Source organism: Bombina bombina, chromosome 2 (assembly GCF_027579735.1).
Source record: "Bombina bombina isolate aBomBom1 chromosome 2, aBomBom1.pri, whole genome shotgun sequence".
Taxonomy (NCBI): domain Eukaryota; kingdom Metazoa; phylum Chordata; class Amphibia; order Anura; family Bombinatoridae; genus Bombina; species Bombina bombina.
Window position 1 is genome coordinate 570,869,980 of NC_069500.1, and position 16,832 is coordinate 570,886,811.

Consider the following 16,832-nt stretch of genomic DNA (forward strand, 5'->3'; position numbering starts at 1 on the left):
CTCCTGTCCAACCTTTCTGCAGGGGGATGTCTTAGGGTCGGTAAAGTAGTCAGTTGGTTAATTAATTATTAGGTGTGGAGTCTTGCGCCGTGACCGATGGCTGCCAGAGGGTGCCAAACTTATCCTTCCAGTCAATTACGGTTCTTTTTGAACACTACATAAGGTCTCTCATCTATCACTCCTCTTAGTATGGGGTCTGATTGAAGTATTCCCTAATGCTTATGGAGAACCTTCTTAAAGGGACAGTCTACACCCGAATTTTTATTGTTTTAAAAGATAGATAATCTCTTTATTACCCATTCCCCAGTTTTGCATAACCAACGCAGTTATATTAATACACTTTTTACCTCTGTGATTATCTTGTATCTAAGCCTCTACAAACTGCCCCTTTATTTCAGTTCTTTTGACAGACTTGCAGTCTAGCCAATCAGTGCCTGCTCCCAGATAACTTCTCGTGCACGAGCACAGTGTTATCTATATGAAATACGTGAACTAACACCCTCTAGTGGTGAAAAACTGTTAAAATGCATTCTGAAAAGAGGTGGCCTTCAAAGTCTAAGAAATTAGCATATGAACCTCCTAGATTAAGCTTTCAACTAAGAATACCAAGAGAACAAAGCAAAATTGGTGATAAAAGTAAATTGGAAAATTGTTTAAAATTACATGCTCTATCTGAATCATGAAAGTTTATTTTGGCCTAGACTGTCCCTTTAATAAAACTAGCTCCTTCACTGTAAGTGGTAATAAACCTAACCGTGTCATTGGACTCACATACAGCATTTCTTTCCCTTGCATCTACTACTAAGTCAATATCGTATTCTTTTTCCACGAATTTAGTCTGTAAAACATCTGCCTCCCTATTATAATCTTCTTTCTTGGTGCAATTTTGCGGTATTCTATGAAATTGCCCAAACAGGATGTTTTCTTTCCAATGCCTCATGTGACCGCTATTGGCATTAAGGAAGCCATTGCTATCCGTAGGTTTCCTATAGTTTCTTACCATCAGAGTTTGTACTATCTATAAAGAGCTCAATATCCAAAAATTATATTTGATATTTGCCTATTTTCCCATTAAACGTAAGATTAAATTCATTGTTATTCATGTAATTAACTAATTCTGCAGCTCTTTCTTCATCACCATGCCAGACTATAATGATGTCATCAATGTATCTGAAATATCTGATGACATTTTCAGTAAATGGATTATTGTTCCAAATCATAACGTCCTCAAACATAGCCATATATAGATTGGCATATGATGGCGCCATGGAGGTACCCATAGCGGTTCCTTGTATCTGCTTATAAAACACCTTATTAAAGCAGAAATAATTGTAATTCAGAATAAATTTGATACCATTCTCCAAAAAACCCCATGTATCTAAAAGCCTCCACTCCCTTGTCATGGGGAATATTAGTATATAGGGCCGTCACATCACAACTAATCCAAATATATTCCTCACTCCATTGCATACCTTCTAATTTGTTAATAATTTCTATGGTGTCTTTAATATAAGATCTGGTTTCTTTGACCATCGGTTGCATGTATGAGTCCACATAGATGGATAGGTTGTTAGTGACGGGATCTATGCTGGAAATAATGGGCCGGTCTGGGGGGTTGCGTGGATCTTTATGAATATTGGGGATATGGTAAAAAAATAGGTATCCTGGGGTGGGGGTTATAAATAAATCTATACTCATCGGTATTCAAAATACCTTCATTTTTGGCTTCTGTAATCATCTTAAGGAGGCATTTATTATAGTCCATAGTGGGGTCTTTTTCAAGTTTCAAATATGTGGTGCTATCATTTAGCAATCAGTTTGCCTCACCTATATAATCTTCTCTATTTTGGACAACTACCCCCCCTCCCTTGTCCGCCTGCCTGATAAGTTGATTATCATCTTTTAACCTATTTAAAGATTTTCTTTCATTAACGTTCGTTATCCTTATATTGAAACTTCTTTTTGTAGCTACCTGAGCCAAAATATTTACAAATTCAGGCACATGCACTGTCTGAACGTTGAATCTGAGCAGCCTCATCAGGAGTCTCTGGCATCTCAAGGGCATTTAATCAATATCATAGGAATTAATCAGAGGGACCAGGGGTTTATGGTCGGTTTCCAGGCTTAACCTCTCCAGGCCCACCAGGTAGCATTAGAAGCACTCACAGGCCCAAACTACTGCCAAACACTATTTCTCGATTTGGGCGTAATTTGATTCTGCTGCAATCAGTGTACGAGAGCAATAGGCGATGGGCTGTAGTTTACCCTCATTTAGCTGTAGACTGATAGCGTCAGCACTAACCAATGTCTTTTTGGAATGGTCATAAAACCCCAGCACAGGGGTGGACCCCAACATGGACTTGACTCGTGCAAAGGCCTCCTCTTGCGGAGGTTCCCAGATCCAAGCAACATGTTTCTTCAACAATTCTGTGATAGGATGTAACACTGAGGACAAGTCTGGTAGGAACTTGCCCACATAATTTACAAGGCCCAATATTTGTCTCAGTTCAAGTACATAAGAAGGGCTTTTAATTTTCTCAATAGCAAGAACTTTACTAATGTCTGGCTTGATACCGTCTCTACTAATGATGTGCCCAAAGTAGCATAATACAGTTTTCCTAAAGAGACATTTCTCTTTGTTCAGTTTCAGTCTGGACTCTTTTATGGTCTGCAGTACACCATGCAGCTGCCGGTCATGGTCCTCCAGGGTGGACCCATACACCAGGATATTGTCCATAACAACTACAGTGCTCTCATGATCTTTCAAGAGGGAACTCACCTCTCTTTGGAAGATTTAAGGGGCAGAGGATATCCTGAAGGGGAGTCTACAAAAACAAAAAACGGCCTACCGGTGTAATGAAGGTAGTCAACTTGCGGCTCTTTGGGTCTAGGGGTATCTGCCAGAATCCGCTGGAAGCATCAAGTGTAGAAAATAATTTCGCCCCTGACCGTTTCGGAGCTATATCTTCTAGTATCGGCAGTACATATCTCTCTCTTTTTACAGCCTCATTCAGCCGTTTTAAATCTATGCAGATGCGTACCTTCACATTTTTCTTGGCAACTGGCACAATGGGAGCACACCAGTCAGTCGCCTCTGTGACTTCTTTGATAAACCCCATACTCTTCATCCTCAGACGTTCCGACTCCACCTGGGACATAAGTGGGAATGGAATTCTATGAGGAGTGGTGATACTGTATAGGACTGCATCAACTTTAACTGATATTCAGACTGGCTCAAAGTTCAGCAGGCCCAGTACACCAAACATGTCTTCAGTGATCTCATTCACTCTTGCAACAAGGCCCAGGCTACATGCTGCCTTCCGACTCAAAAGGTTATTAACACACTGACCTCTGATTACATGTACCCACATAGTGAATTTATTCTGCTTGTATTCACTGCTAGCGAAAAACTCCAGGACTGTGACCCAGTGTCGTAACTTTTTCAAGCTGAGGCCGTCAAGGCAGTTTCATAAATGCTGCAAAGAACATAACTATAATGTCTGCTCCTGTGTCAGTCTTGAAGGCAACCCTGGCTCCCATCACTGTGAGGGTAACACGCCAGTCTTTGTCTAAGCCGGACTACCACGGATCCTAAAAGGACACTTCTTGTGTTTCCTGGTCACAGTCCACCTGCATTTCTTTAATATACTCTGTTTTACAAACCAATAGGAAACACAATGTCCACAGCACTATAAATAATAATATACTTTATTTGACAGACATCAAGCCGTTTCGGGTATGGTTAACCCTTATTCATGCTATAAGAATATAAATAAGCATACCCGAAACGTCGCTTGATGTCTGGCTTGATGTCTGTCAAGTAAACTATATTATTTATAGTGCTGTGGACATTGTGTTTCCTATTGCATATTATTTGGGAGCATTGGACAGAGCCCCGGACTGCACTGGCACTAACACTCGAGATTGCTGCTGTTCAATGTTGTGTTACTGTTTTACAAACCACCTCAAAATGGCCCACTTAGTTACACTTCCTACACCTCTTGTCTTTAGCATGGCATACCACAATTGTTTCATGGGCGTGGTTACACCGCATGCAATGGGCCTGCTGCACCAACCCGTTTCTGGGCCTGTCTGCTGCCCTCAATCTACCTCTTACACCTTGCCTGTCGGCTGTAGCTCTTCTGAACTGCTGCACTTCTTCTACAGTACTCTCAGACCTAATGCCAGCACTTTGCTTCTTCACCAGTTCACTGCGGGCCATCCGAATGGCCTCATCTAGTGTAAATTTAGACTCCAACTACAACTTCAGTGAGACTTCAGCATCTGCAATTCCTATGACTATCCTGTCTCTAATCTGTTCTTATTTGGCGGTCCCAAACTCGCAAAACTCTGCTATTTCATAAAGGCTGTGCACAAATGTTTCCACATATTCCCCCACACGCTGGGCGCGTTTATGAATACAGGCCCTTTCATAAATCACATTTCTCTTAGGCACAAAGTGGGTGCTGGGCTTCTTCATAACTATCTCAATATCTAATTCTTCCCCTTCACGGAATGTAAAAGCATTATCCACATCTTTCCCCATAGAGTATAGGAGAGAATTAACTTGTACTTCACCACTCTCCTTATCCAGTTTGGAAGCAATCCTGAAGCGTGCAAACTGCTGTCACCATGTGGGCCATGCTGCAAGCTGAGAGAAGTCAAATGACTCTGGTGGAGTGAATTTCGACATCATCACAAATCAGGAAACAGTTGTGTAGGTACGTACTTCTGACATCATGTCATGAGATTCAGGACACGGTAAGCTGGGTACAACACAATTTTATTATAGAGCTCAAAGGTAACATGCTACACAAAACATACAGCTTAATTACTGCCCAGGATATAATGGTATCAACCGCCGCCACCCCACTTCCTGTGTCGTCACACAAGCTCTCCTCACAGTATCCCTTATTGAAAAAGAATACACACCTATCCTACACTATTGGGAGCTTCTGCTGATTGGTGCCTGCAGACATTTGTCTATTGTGATTGGCTAACAAGTTGTGTTCAGCTAGCTGACAGTGCAATGCTGTTCCTTCAGCAAAAGGATAACAAGAGAATGAAGAGAATTTGATAACAGAAGTAAATTGGAAAGTTGTTTAACCCCTTAAGGACCAAGGACGTGCTATGTATGTCCTCAAAAAAACAACAGTTAACGACCAAGGATGTACATAGCACGTCCTCAGTTAAACTGAGCGATATTGAGGCATTGTGCAATACCCTTTAGGTAGTAACTGATGCAGAGAGGGCCGCTCTGTGGCCCTCTCTGCATTGGCCAGCGATGGTGCCAATCGTTGGTGGCGTGGGAGGGCTTGGCGGGAGGTGGGCGGCCCATCACTGGAGGAGGCGGGTGGGACCGCCACACTACAGAAAACAGCAGTGAGGGGGAAGGAGGAGAGGGGGATCCTATGTGAGATCCGTGCCTGGAAAGGGATCTGGGAGGGGGTATGCTTATTTTTTTTAAATAACACTAATTTAGAGCAAACTGGGTACTGGCAGGCAGATGCCAGTACCTGAGATGGCAGCAAATAGGTAGAGGGTGAGGATTAGAGAGCTGTTTGGGGGGTCTCAGGGAGGTTGGGTGGTAAGGGGGGATCCTATACTGCAGAAAATATATATCTAAAAAACCCTACTTATTTTCGTTTTACTTAAGATGGGGTTAACCATTGTTGGGTGGGGGAAGAGAGCTGTTTGAGGGGGGTCAGGGGGTGGGATGTGTCAGGTGGGAGGCTGATCTCTACACTAAAGCTAAAATGAACCCCATTCACTGCTGGGCATAATACAAGTGTGGTGCGCGGCATTTAGCTGCCTTCTAATTACCAAAAAGCAATGCCAAAGCTATATATGTCTGTTATTTCTGAACAAATGAGATCCCAGAGAAGCATTTACAACCATTTGTACAATAATTGCACAAGCAGGTTTTAAATAATTTCAGTGAGAAACCTAAAGTTTGTGAAAAAGTTAACAATTTTTTTTTTTTGATCGCATTTGGCAGTGAAATGGTGGCATGAAATATACCAAAATGGGCCTAGATCAATACTTTCAGGCCCATTTATCAAGCTCCGTACGGAGCTTGAAGGGCCGTGTTTCTGGCGAGTCTTCAGACTCGCCAGAAACACAACTTATGAAGCAGCGGTCTAAAGACCGCTGCTTCATAACCCTGTCCGCCTGCTCAGAGCAGGCGGACAGGAATCGCCGGAAATCAACCCGATCGAATACGATCGGGTTGATTGACAGCTCCCTGCTGGCGGCCGATTGGCCGCGAGTCAGCAGGGGGCGGCGTTGCACCAGCAGCTCTTGTGAGCTGCTGGTGCAACGTTAAATGTGGAGAGCGTATTGCTCTCCGCATTTAGCGAGGTCTTGCGGACCTGATCCGTAGTGACGGATCAGGTCCGCAAGCCCTTTGATAAATGGGCCCCTTTGGGTTGTCTACTAATATATATATATATATATATATATATATATATATATATATATATATATATATATACACACACATGTGAATGGTTTTTCAGGGATTGATGAGATATCAGTGTTACAATGTAACTATAGCTAATTTTGAGGAAAAAAATGGTTTGGAAATAGCAAGTGCTACTTAAAAAGCAAAGAACATGTAAACATAAGGTATTTCTAAACTCAGGACAAAATGTAGAAACTATTTAGCATGGGTGTTTTAGGTGGTTGTAGATGTGTAACAGATTTTGGGGGTCAAAGTTAGAAAAAGTGTGTTTTTTTCAATGTTATCATATTTTATAATTTTTTTTGAGTAAATTATATGATATGATGAAAATAATGGTATCTTTATAACAGACATCCCAACCTGCAAAAACTCATTTCAGGGAGGTCTGCCCCCCCCCCCCCGAAAAAAAAAAAAGTATGACTTTTTTTTTTTACATATGCAATAAAAAAAAATCTGCCATGTTAAAAGGTATTATTTAGACCCCAGTTACATCCTACAGCCCTACACTACCATGCTACTATGCTAAAAGCAAATTATCACAAGAATAACTAGTGTATAAAAAGAGCAGTAATGTACTCATGATTGGCCATTGTAATCCACCTCCCAATTGGCTGCTTTAACAGTGAGCTTCCTCGAAAATCATAGCAAATATATCATGGTAATAATATAATTCCAAAGCAAATGCGCTAAACGAACAAAATCTCCATTTGACAGGCTTCTCGAATACGTGTTTAAATCGATCTTGCAAACTTTACAATATCTACAGATTCTACACCAATAAAGAACAAATAACAGAATCTGTAGATATTGTAAAGTTTGCGAGATCGATTTAAACACATGTATTCGAGAAGCCTGTCAAATGGAGATTTTGTTCGTTTAGTGCATTGGCTTTGGAATTATATTACCGTGTTTGCTATATTTCGTGGTCGTTTACTACTTACTTCCATCCTCGTTGTAGACAGTTGTATATGATCTGACTATAGGTGGTTTAGGTTATCGCAGCATTTACACTGGAAGTGTGGAACACATGAATGCAAATGAAGCAGCCAGTAGCCAATCACAAAACTGCTGAAGTTCAGAAAGCGATCGCACAGACCAAACAACCAGTTTAGTTACTGCCTAGTAACAGAGCGTGCATAACGATTTGTTTTGTGTGGTCATCACACAAAAAAACGTTATGCACGCTGTTACTAGCTGAAGAAATATTACCATTTAATAGTTAGTTGCCGTAGGTTGAACTTCCGGGATATCCAATTGATTTGCGGGCGTCAGGGAGCAGCTATTTGATTGTGGGAGACTCCCGGAGCTTCCGGGAGACTTGGGATGTCTGTATTAAAGACAAAAAAACTGTATATGTGTTGGTACAGTAAAAATGAGGAAAATTACAGCTAAACATAAACACCGCAGAAATGTAAAAACAGCCGTGGTCCTTAACAGTAAGAAAATTGAAGAAAAAAAAAAAAAAAGGTCTGGTCACAAAGGGGTTAAAATTGTATGTTATTTTCAAATCATGAAAGAAAACTTTAGGGTTTCCTATAGAAGTGTCTTTGTAAAGTTTAATGAATTTTGTAAAGCAAACTGTAAGAATTCACCCTGTCAACAACCCTACAAGTTTCAAAGTCCACTAGACACAGCATTTCTCATATCCCGGTTGTCACGTGCGACTCTCAAGCAGAATTGCGCCGCTTCCTCATCAGTCTTTCATTGGCCGGCCGACCTAAGCTCATTCATTGGGTGGTGTAGTGACGTTCCCTACTGCACCTCCCCCATTCTAGCATCTTCCGACACTTACTACGTCATTAAGGTGCGCCATAGTACGGGCTGAATACGGACGGAAGTTAGTTTGATTCGTGTTACTTAGATCTTTTTTTACAGTATATTTTTCTATTTCTTTAATAAATCTAACAGATTAAGATCCGGTTTTATTTGGACGAGTTACATTTATTTCCAGGCGTCTCGCGTGGACCGGCAGTGACGTTAGCGTGACGCTGCGGCATGAGGAAGTGCAGTTAGTGTGGGCCGAGCTGAGCTACTCCCGTGAGAAAAGCCGACTTACATACATGTTGCATAGGTCTTTTAACTAGCGGCACGTATACAGACTATACCAGCCAGACCGTGCTAGTAGCACTTTGTTACAACCGGGGACAGTCTCATTACCACTGCGGGAGTAGCCCACGACATTTATCACCTTTTGTCACAGCCATGTCGGATCCCCCCAGCTCCTCGGATCCTGCCCGGATCATTAAAGTTACAGTGAAAACCCCCAAGGAGAAAGAGGAATTTGCGGTGCCAGAGAGCAGCAGTATTAGAGAGGTGAGATAAAACCCTGGTGCGGTTATATTATATACCGGTATGTGGTTGAATAACCCAACCCCTCTTTTAGTGTGGTTTACAGTATAATATATAAGCAAGTAAATGCTACATCTATATGACTTGACATATATTTTATATAGTGAAAACAGAAGGTCACGTGTTGCTTTGGGTACCGGTAAAAAAAAGCTATCTAGAGTTTTGCTGATGCTGAACAGCAAGTCATTCCAGAGTGTCATCATCTTTATGCGCTTGTTGAATTTCATGCATACTTTTCTAGGTTAGTGTATGTGTTGCTGGTAGCAACTATTGTAGAGAATGAGGGCTGCTTTTTTGTTAGTTCTATAGAATAAATGGATTATGTTGGTACATAAAGTAATTTTGTAGAATAGCTTGACATTACACCCCATTTTTCACATATCTGCATGTAATGTACACTATTATAAAGAAGAATATGCACATATATTGATATTAAAATCCAGTATAAGACCTTTTTAAAAACTTAAAAACTCCCAGTTTTGCACTGTTGATGAGGTTAGGCTGGGGCACCCAGTGAAAGGGGCTGGGGGAACAGGCAGCCCCCCCCCCCCAATTCCCTGCATATGAAGAGACTAATTACACAACCAAAAGTCTGTAGACATCAGTATATATAACAAATTTGGGGTCTTGGTTAGGAGTCTGAAAATCAGCACAATGTTATTTAAGAATAAGCAAAACTATACATTGTTACAAAAACACTCCCAGATGGACTATATAAATGGATTTTCTACAAAACATTTGTACAAAGAAAAATCTGGTGTACAATGTCCCTTTTAATGTTCTCTAATTGCCGTTTTGGACTGTAACACACATATTTGACATTTGCAGCTTTTTTTGGTTGGAAATATGTTAGAGTGAGTGTTTGGAAATTAGAAGGGTGATAACCAGGACTGAGTAAATTATACAGTAAAAAAACCCCACAAGCATTTAAAATGGCAAGGGAGAACCATATTAAAACGAGACAGGAAAATCAGGTCAAATGATTAGTGGTCATAGTATTAAAAGTGTAAGTTTATACTGTTAAACTAAAATATGCTACTCATCTTTGTAGTTAATTATTAAACAAATACATGGAAGATTGCATTGTAAAGACATATTTATTTGATAGAAAATGTAATGCATTGTATTTTATTAAAGGGACTCTAAGGTCAAAATTAAACTATCATGATTCAGAATCAGAAAGAGCTTTGCCAAGTATGCTTGCACACATAAGGATTTTTTTTTTTTGGGGGGGGGGGTAGCTTCTAGTAAACGCCTACAAACACCTACAAATACATAAGCAAGTCATATGCTAAGAATACAAAATAAAAATGTGTAAAGACCAGTGTGGATTTTATTTAAATCACTGTCAATAAGACTTAATTTAAAGGGATACTAAACCCAAATTTTTTTTCTTTATTGATTCAGATGGAGCATGCAACTTTCTAATTTACTCCTATTATCATTTTTTCCTTGTTCTCTTGCTATCTTTATTTAAAAAGCAGGAATTTTTTTGTTGTAAACCTGGGTAATGCTTGCTTATTGGTTTGTGAAATGTAGCCACCATTAAGTGCTATCCTAGGTGCTGAACCTAAAATGGGCTTACTCCTATGCTTTGTATTCCTGCTTTTTAAATAAAGATAGCAAGAGAATGATTACAAATTGATAATAGGATTAAATAAGAAAGTTGCATGCTCTATTATCAAATAATCTTCATTTTCTTGCTATATTTATTTAAAAAGCAGGAATATGAAGTTAAATACAATTTTTGTTTGAGAACCTGGGTTATGCTTGCTTATTGTTTTGCTAAATGTGGCCACTAATAAGCAAGTGCTATCCAAGGTGCTGAACCTAAAATGGGCTGGCTCCTATGATTCAAATTCCTTTTTAAATAAAGTTAGCAAGAGAATAGAGAAAAATTGATAATGGGAGTAAATTAGAAACTTGCTTAACATTGCATGCTCTATCTGAAATTTGGGTTTAGTATCCCTTTAAATCCTAGTTTTAGAATACTATTTTTTTTTTTCGAATATTTTTTTCCAGTTATATTTGAAATGACTGATTTAGTTATATACATTTTTAGAAATGCATAGCTAGATCATTTACATATATATTAAATTATTGGGAGGTTAAAGTGAAAGTAAATTTAACAATATATCAATAAGCCAATGCTTAAATCTACTATAAACTAATGTAGTCGTTAAGTTTTTTGTTTTTTTTAAATAATTAACGATTTTCAAAATATAGATATATTTTCAATCTAACCTTTCGCTATGTTCCTCCGCCCCCTTGCTTTCTTCCGGCTTGTGTATTATAATTCTTACTAGTGGTCCCACCCGCTGTATACGTATGGTTATGTGCTCGCTCTCGAGAATAGATTTTATGCTCTTGCGCAATGCCACGCTCTCCCCTAGGATTCTGTTTTCATTAGACTTCGCATGCGGCTATCATGAATGCGCTTCTAAAGACAGACATAATTCAGAGATGGCCGCATGCGCATTTACAGCTGGGGGCGTATATTGAACTGTTTGGGACGCCACTGGGGGACCAATCAGTTCGATATGGCTGTATTCGTCACTGAAAAAGAAAAATATTTTTTAATGCGGGTGGAGGATTGGCGAGAGAATTTTTAAAAAGGTATTGTGAAAAAAAGAGTTATATCGAGATTTGAGTAAAATGAATGAAAGTTACTTTTTTTTGGGATGTATTTGTAAATTATTATTAGCGAATTAGACAAAGTTTACTTTCACTTTAACTACCATCCAGTTTAATATGTTTATTTTTGATACACATTTCAGCTGTGCTTTATTGGAAGGAGAAAATGATTACCTTTAATAATAATTTAAATAGCTTTCTTTAACTTAAACAATAATTTTATATTTCATTTTGCCTCCACCTCCTCACAGCTAGGTCCTTGTACAGATCTGTTTCACTCCAAAACTTTTCTATTAGTTGCGCTTCTTGAAACTTTAGTAAGAGTTGATTTGTGGAGCAATGGCATTTCAGAGACAGTAAAGTCAAAAGGAAACTTTGATTCAGACAGAACATGCGATGTTAAATAACTTTCTAGTTTACTCCTCTTATCTAATTTCCTTTGTTCTCTTGGTAACCATTTTTCAAAGGCATGCATAGGAAGTCTCAGGAGCAATGCACTACTGTGAGCTAGCTGCTTGCCATTGGCTTACCCAATGTGTTTACCTAGCTCCCAGTAGAGCATTGCTTTACTACACACCATTAAAATTAAAGGGATACTAAACCCAATTTGTTTCTTTAATGATTCAGATAGAGTATGCAATTTTAAGCAACTTTCTAATTTACTCCGATTATCAATGTCTCTTGCTATCTTTAGTTGAAAAAGAAGGCATCTATGCTAAGGAGCCAGACAATTTTTGGTTCTGGACCCTGGGCAGCATTTATCAACCAATCAACAGAGGCAACCCAGGTTGTGAACCAAAATGGGCCGGCTTCTAAACTTACATTCTTGCTTTTGAAATAAAGATAGCAAGAGAATGAAGAAAAATTGATAATAGGAATACATTATTATAAAGTTGCTTAAAATTGCATGCTTTATCTGAATCATGAAAGATTAAAATAGTATACGTCTGAACTTCAGAAAGCTCCAGCAGTCTTGGTTGTTAAGTTACAGCTGAGAGCTGGAGTTCCTGAGCTGCAGGCATCTGCCACGTATGGAACCGGAGCACGATTGGTGCTCCGGTTCCATGTGATGGCAGATGCCAAATTGTTGCAGGAGATGTAGGAGGGAATCCGGTAGGCGGGTGGGCGGTCCAGCATCAGCAAGAGGAGGGAGTGGGAGAACCCTACACAGAATTAAAAAATAAAGGTGGAGGGGAAGGGGTGCTACGCTACAGAAAAAGGATGGGTGGGGGCCTAACTAATCACAGGAATGAGGGGGAACCACTGCACTACTAAAACTGTATTTTTTTATTTTTTTTATATATTAATTATTATTATTTTTTATTGCTACTGGCAGTCAGCTGCCAGTACCTAAGATAGCGGGGACTAAATAGTGGTGGGAGGGTTGGAGGGTAAGGGAGGATCCTACACAGCAGAATATATTTCTTTCACATTGGCAGGTTGTCTGCCAGTACTTAAATGGATATGAAACCCAATTTTTTTTTCTTTCATGGTTCAGAGCATGTAATTTTAAGCAACTTTTTAATTTACTCCTATTATCTATTTTTCTTCGTTCTCTTTGTATGCTTTGTTGAATGAGCAACAATGGAGTACTGGTTTCTGACTAAACACATGGGTGAGCCAATGGCAATCAGTGTATATTTATTATTTATTTATATAATATTTTACCAGGAAGGATACATTGAGATTTCTCTCGTTTTCAGGTATGTCCTGGGTCCACAAACATTGCATTGATACAATAGGGTACAATAAAATACAAAAACAATATTAATGCATAATATATTCACAATTTAACATAGAACAGGTAGGAAATATATAATTGACCATGACAGGTGCATTCTGTTTTGGATCTCTTAAAGGATATTAGGCATGGGGAAAGTTTTAAAGTGTGCTGGAGGTCGTTCAATAATTGTGGTGCTCTGTAGGAAAAGGAGGATCAAGCTGCTTTCTTTTTGTATTGAGGCAAACTAAATAATGTACTGGATCAGAGGTTATGGGAGGTGGGAACAGCTGGGGAGAGCATTCTGCTCAGGTAGGATGGTAGCTTCCCAGAAAAGCTCTTTAACACAAGGCTGGAAAGATGGAGGGTGCGTCTGGATTCCAGCGACAGCCAGTTTAGTTCTTTTAGCATGTCACCAATCAGCAGCTAGAACCTAGGTTCTTTGCTGCTCCTGAGCTTTCATAGATGAACGTTTCAGCAAAAGATAAGAGAAGGAAGCAAATTTTAAATAAAAGTAATTTGGAAAGTAGTTTAAAATTGTATTCTCTATCTGAATCATGAAAGAAAATTTTTATGTTTCATGTCCTCTTAAGATTGGGTTGATGGAGGGAAGAGAGCTGTTTGGGAAAGATCAGATAGGGATCAGGGGGTGGAAAGTGTCAGGTAGGAGGGTAATTTCTAAACTAAAGCTGAAATTAACCTTACAAGCTACCCCTTCACTGCTGGGAATAATAGATGTGTGGCGCACAGCTGCAATTAGTGGCCTTCTTATTACCAAAAAGCAATGCGTTGTCTATTTCTGAACAAAGGGGATCCCAGAGAAGCTTTCACAGCCATTTGTGCCATGATTGCACAAGCAGTATGTAAATACTTTCAGTGAGAAACCCAAAGTTTGTGTAAAAGTTAACAATTGTTTTATTTGATCACATTTGGTGCTGTAATGGTGGCATGAAATATATCAAATTGGGCCTAGATCAATGCCTTGGGTCGTCTACTTACATACATTTTTTTTTTTAAGTAGACAACCCAAGGTATTGATCTAGGCCCAATTTGATATATTTCATGCCACCATTACAGCACCAAATGTGATCAAATAAAACAATTGTTAACTTTTACACAAACTTTGGGTTTCTCACTGAAATTATGTACATACTTGTGTGCCATCATGACACAAAAGCTTCTCTGGGATCCCCTTTGTTCAGAAATAGACATGCATGGCTTTGCCATTGCTTTTTGGTAATGCGAAGGCAGCTAATTGCAGCTGCACACTACATTTTTATTATTCCCGGCAGTGAAGTACACATATTGTTCCTCTTCAGCACATTGCATTACCCCTTGCACATAGGTGTTTATTATGTCTTCATCTAATTGTGTCTTTATCAGGGTGGATACAATTAAATTTATTTCTCTTTTTAAACCGATTTTTTTTTTTAAATTTAAATAGGATTTGTTTTAAATAAATTGCTTTTCTGATAAAAAAAAAAATCTCTATATAGTTTCTGTTTAAGGTAAATTATAATCCAGAAGGTTATTCAACCTGAAATAAGAATTAGTTTTGTATTCTGTAGCATGAGGCTGTAAATTCATGGGAGAAAAGGTTGTTTTTTTTTGGAAAATTAATTTGATTTATCAATTCACCATGTCATTGCTCTCCCAGATATTTATGCAAGATTATTTTTGGCATTGTATTCTGTCCAGAAGATTTTACCATATATTCTTGGCTTTGCAGTCCTCAAAACTGTGAATGCATGTCTGCAGAAATAACAAGCCTCTCCTTCACAGCATGTCATAGCAAACAGAGTTGAGAAATAGATCTTTTGAGTAGACAAATCTGTTAAAAAGTTAGAAGTCAGTACGAATATTTAAAGGGACAGGAAACCCCAAAAGTTTCTTTCATGATTCGGATAGAACATACAATTTCAAACAACTTTCCAATTTACTTCTATTATTAAATGTGCTTAATTCTATTGTTATCCTTTGCTAATGAAACAACATTGCACTACTGGCAGCAAATGAACACATCTAGTTAGCCAATCACAAGAGACAAATGTGTGCAGGCCCCGATCAGCAGCTAGCTTCCACTAGTGTAGGTTGAGTGCGCATTCTTTTTCAACAAGGGATACCAAGAGAACAAAACACATAAAAGTTCATTTAAAAGTGTCTTAAAGGGACAGTCAAGTCCAAAAAAAAACTTACATGATTTAAAGTGATGGTAAACTCTCCCCTTTTAAAAATCAGATCTGGAATGTAAGCGCTATTTTAGATGGGGTTTTATTCATCATGTGCAATGAAGATGCGCTATAACTTAGTTATTAATATAGATATGAAATTCAAATACCCCACGTTACACCACCCACTTCAAAAGTCAATTTTTCTGTCAGCTAAATGATTGAATTAAACTTCATCTAAAATAGCGCTTACATTCCAGATCTGATTTTATAAAGGGGAGAGTTTACCATCACTTTAAATAGGGCATGTAATTTTAAACAACTTCCCAATTTACTTTTATCACCAATTTTGCTTTGTTCTCTTGGTGTTCTTAGTTGAAATCTAAGGTAAAAAGTATATTAATATAACAGTGTTGGTTATGCAAAACTGGGGGAATAGGTAATAAAAGGGATTTTCATTATTTTTAAGCAACAAAAATTCTGGTGTTGACTGTCCCTTTAAAATAACATGCAAGTTTAAATTTTGACTTTCCTATCCCTTTAAGGATCCAGGCCTACTTTTAGTATTCAAATATAGATGAATGTAGAATAACTCAAAGTTAGGAGATGTGTAAAATTCAATGAGCTCCCTGGCTCCTGGGTTTGTCGAGCCCTGCCTTAACCCCTTCACTAACAGGACTATAAGAGAAAAACTTCCCCAAAATCCCGGAGAATTTTTAGCATTTTTATATCACTCCATTTAAACAGAAAGAGAGCATTTTGGTTTTTATTTACCTGTCAAAACACACATACATACATATTTTTTTTTTTTTTTTAAATGTGTGTTTTGACAGGTAAATAGAAGTTTTTCTGCCAGTACTAAAAATGGCGGCAACAATTGTGGGGTGGGGGAGGGAAGAGAGCTGTTTGGGAGGGATCAAGGGGTGGGATGTGTCAGGTGGGAGGCTGATCTCTAAAATTAACCCTGCAAGCTCCCTACAAGCTACCTAATTTAACCCCTTCACTGCTGGGCATAATTAACGTGTGGTGCGCAGCAGCATTTAGCGGCCTTCTAATTACCAAAAAACAACGCCAAAGCCATATAAGTCTGCTATTTCTGAACAAAGGGGATCCCAGAGAAGCTTTTACAACAATTTCTGCCATAATAGCACAAGCTGTTTGTAAATAATTTCAGTGAGAAACCTAAAATTGTGAAAAATGTAAAGATTTTTTATTTGCTCGCATTTGGCGGTGAAATGGTGGCATAAAATATACCAAAATGGGCCTAGATCAATACTTGGGGTTGTCTACTACACTACACTAAAGCTAAAATGAACCCCTTCACTCCTGGGCATAAAACACGTGTGGTGCGCAGCAGCATTTAGCGACCTTCTAATTACCAAAAAGCAACGCCAAAGCCATATAAGTCTGCTATTTCTGAACAAAGGGGATCCCAGAGAAGCTTTTACAACAATTTCTGCCATAATAGCACAAGCTGTTTGTAAATAATTTCAGTGGG

The 16,832-nt window shown here is 38.8% G+C and overlaps 1 protein-coding gene across 1 annotated transcript in view; it reads left to right on the forward strand.

Annotated features, from left to right (window-relative positions):
- Positions 1-8,260: 8,260 nt before the first annotated feature.
- UBQLN1 (ubiquilin 1) overlaps positions 8,261-16,832 on the forward strand; it is a gene marked incomplete in the record, with an annotated part of 255,859 nt that continues 247,287 nt past the window's right edge. Inside the window, 1 exon segment of the mRNA XM_053702450.1 lies at positions 8,261-8,776. Within this exon segment, the coding sequence (XP_053558425.1) occupies positions 8,666-8,776 (111 nt within the window).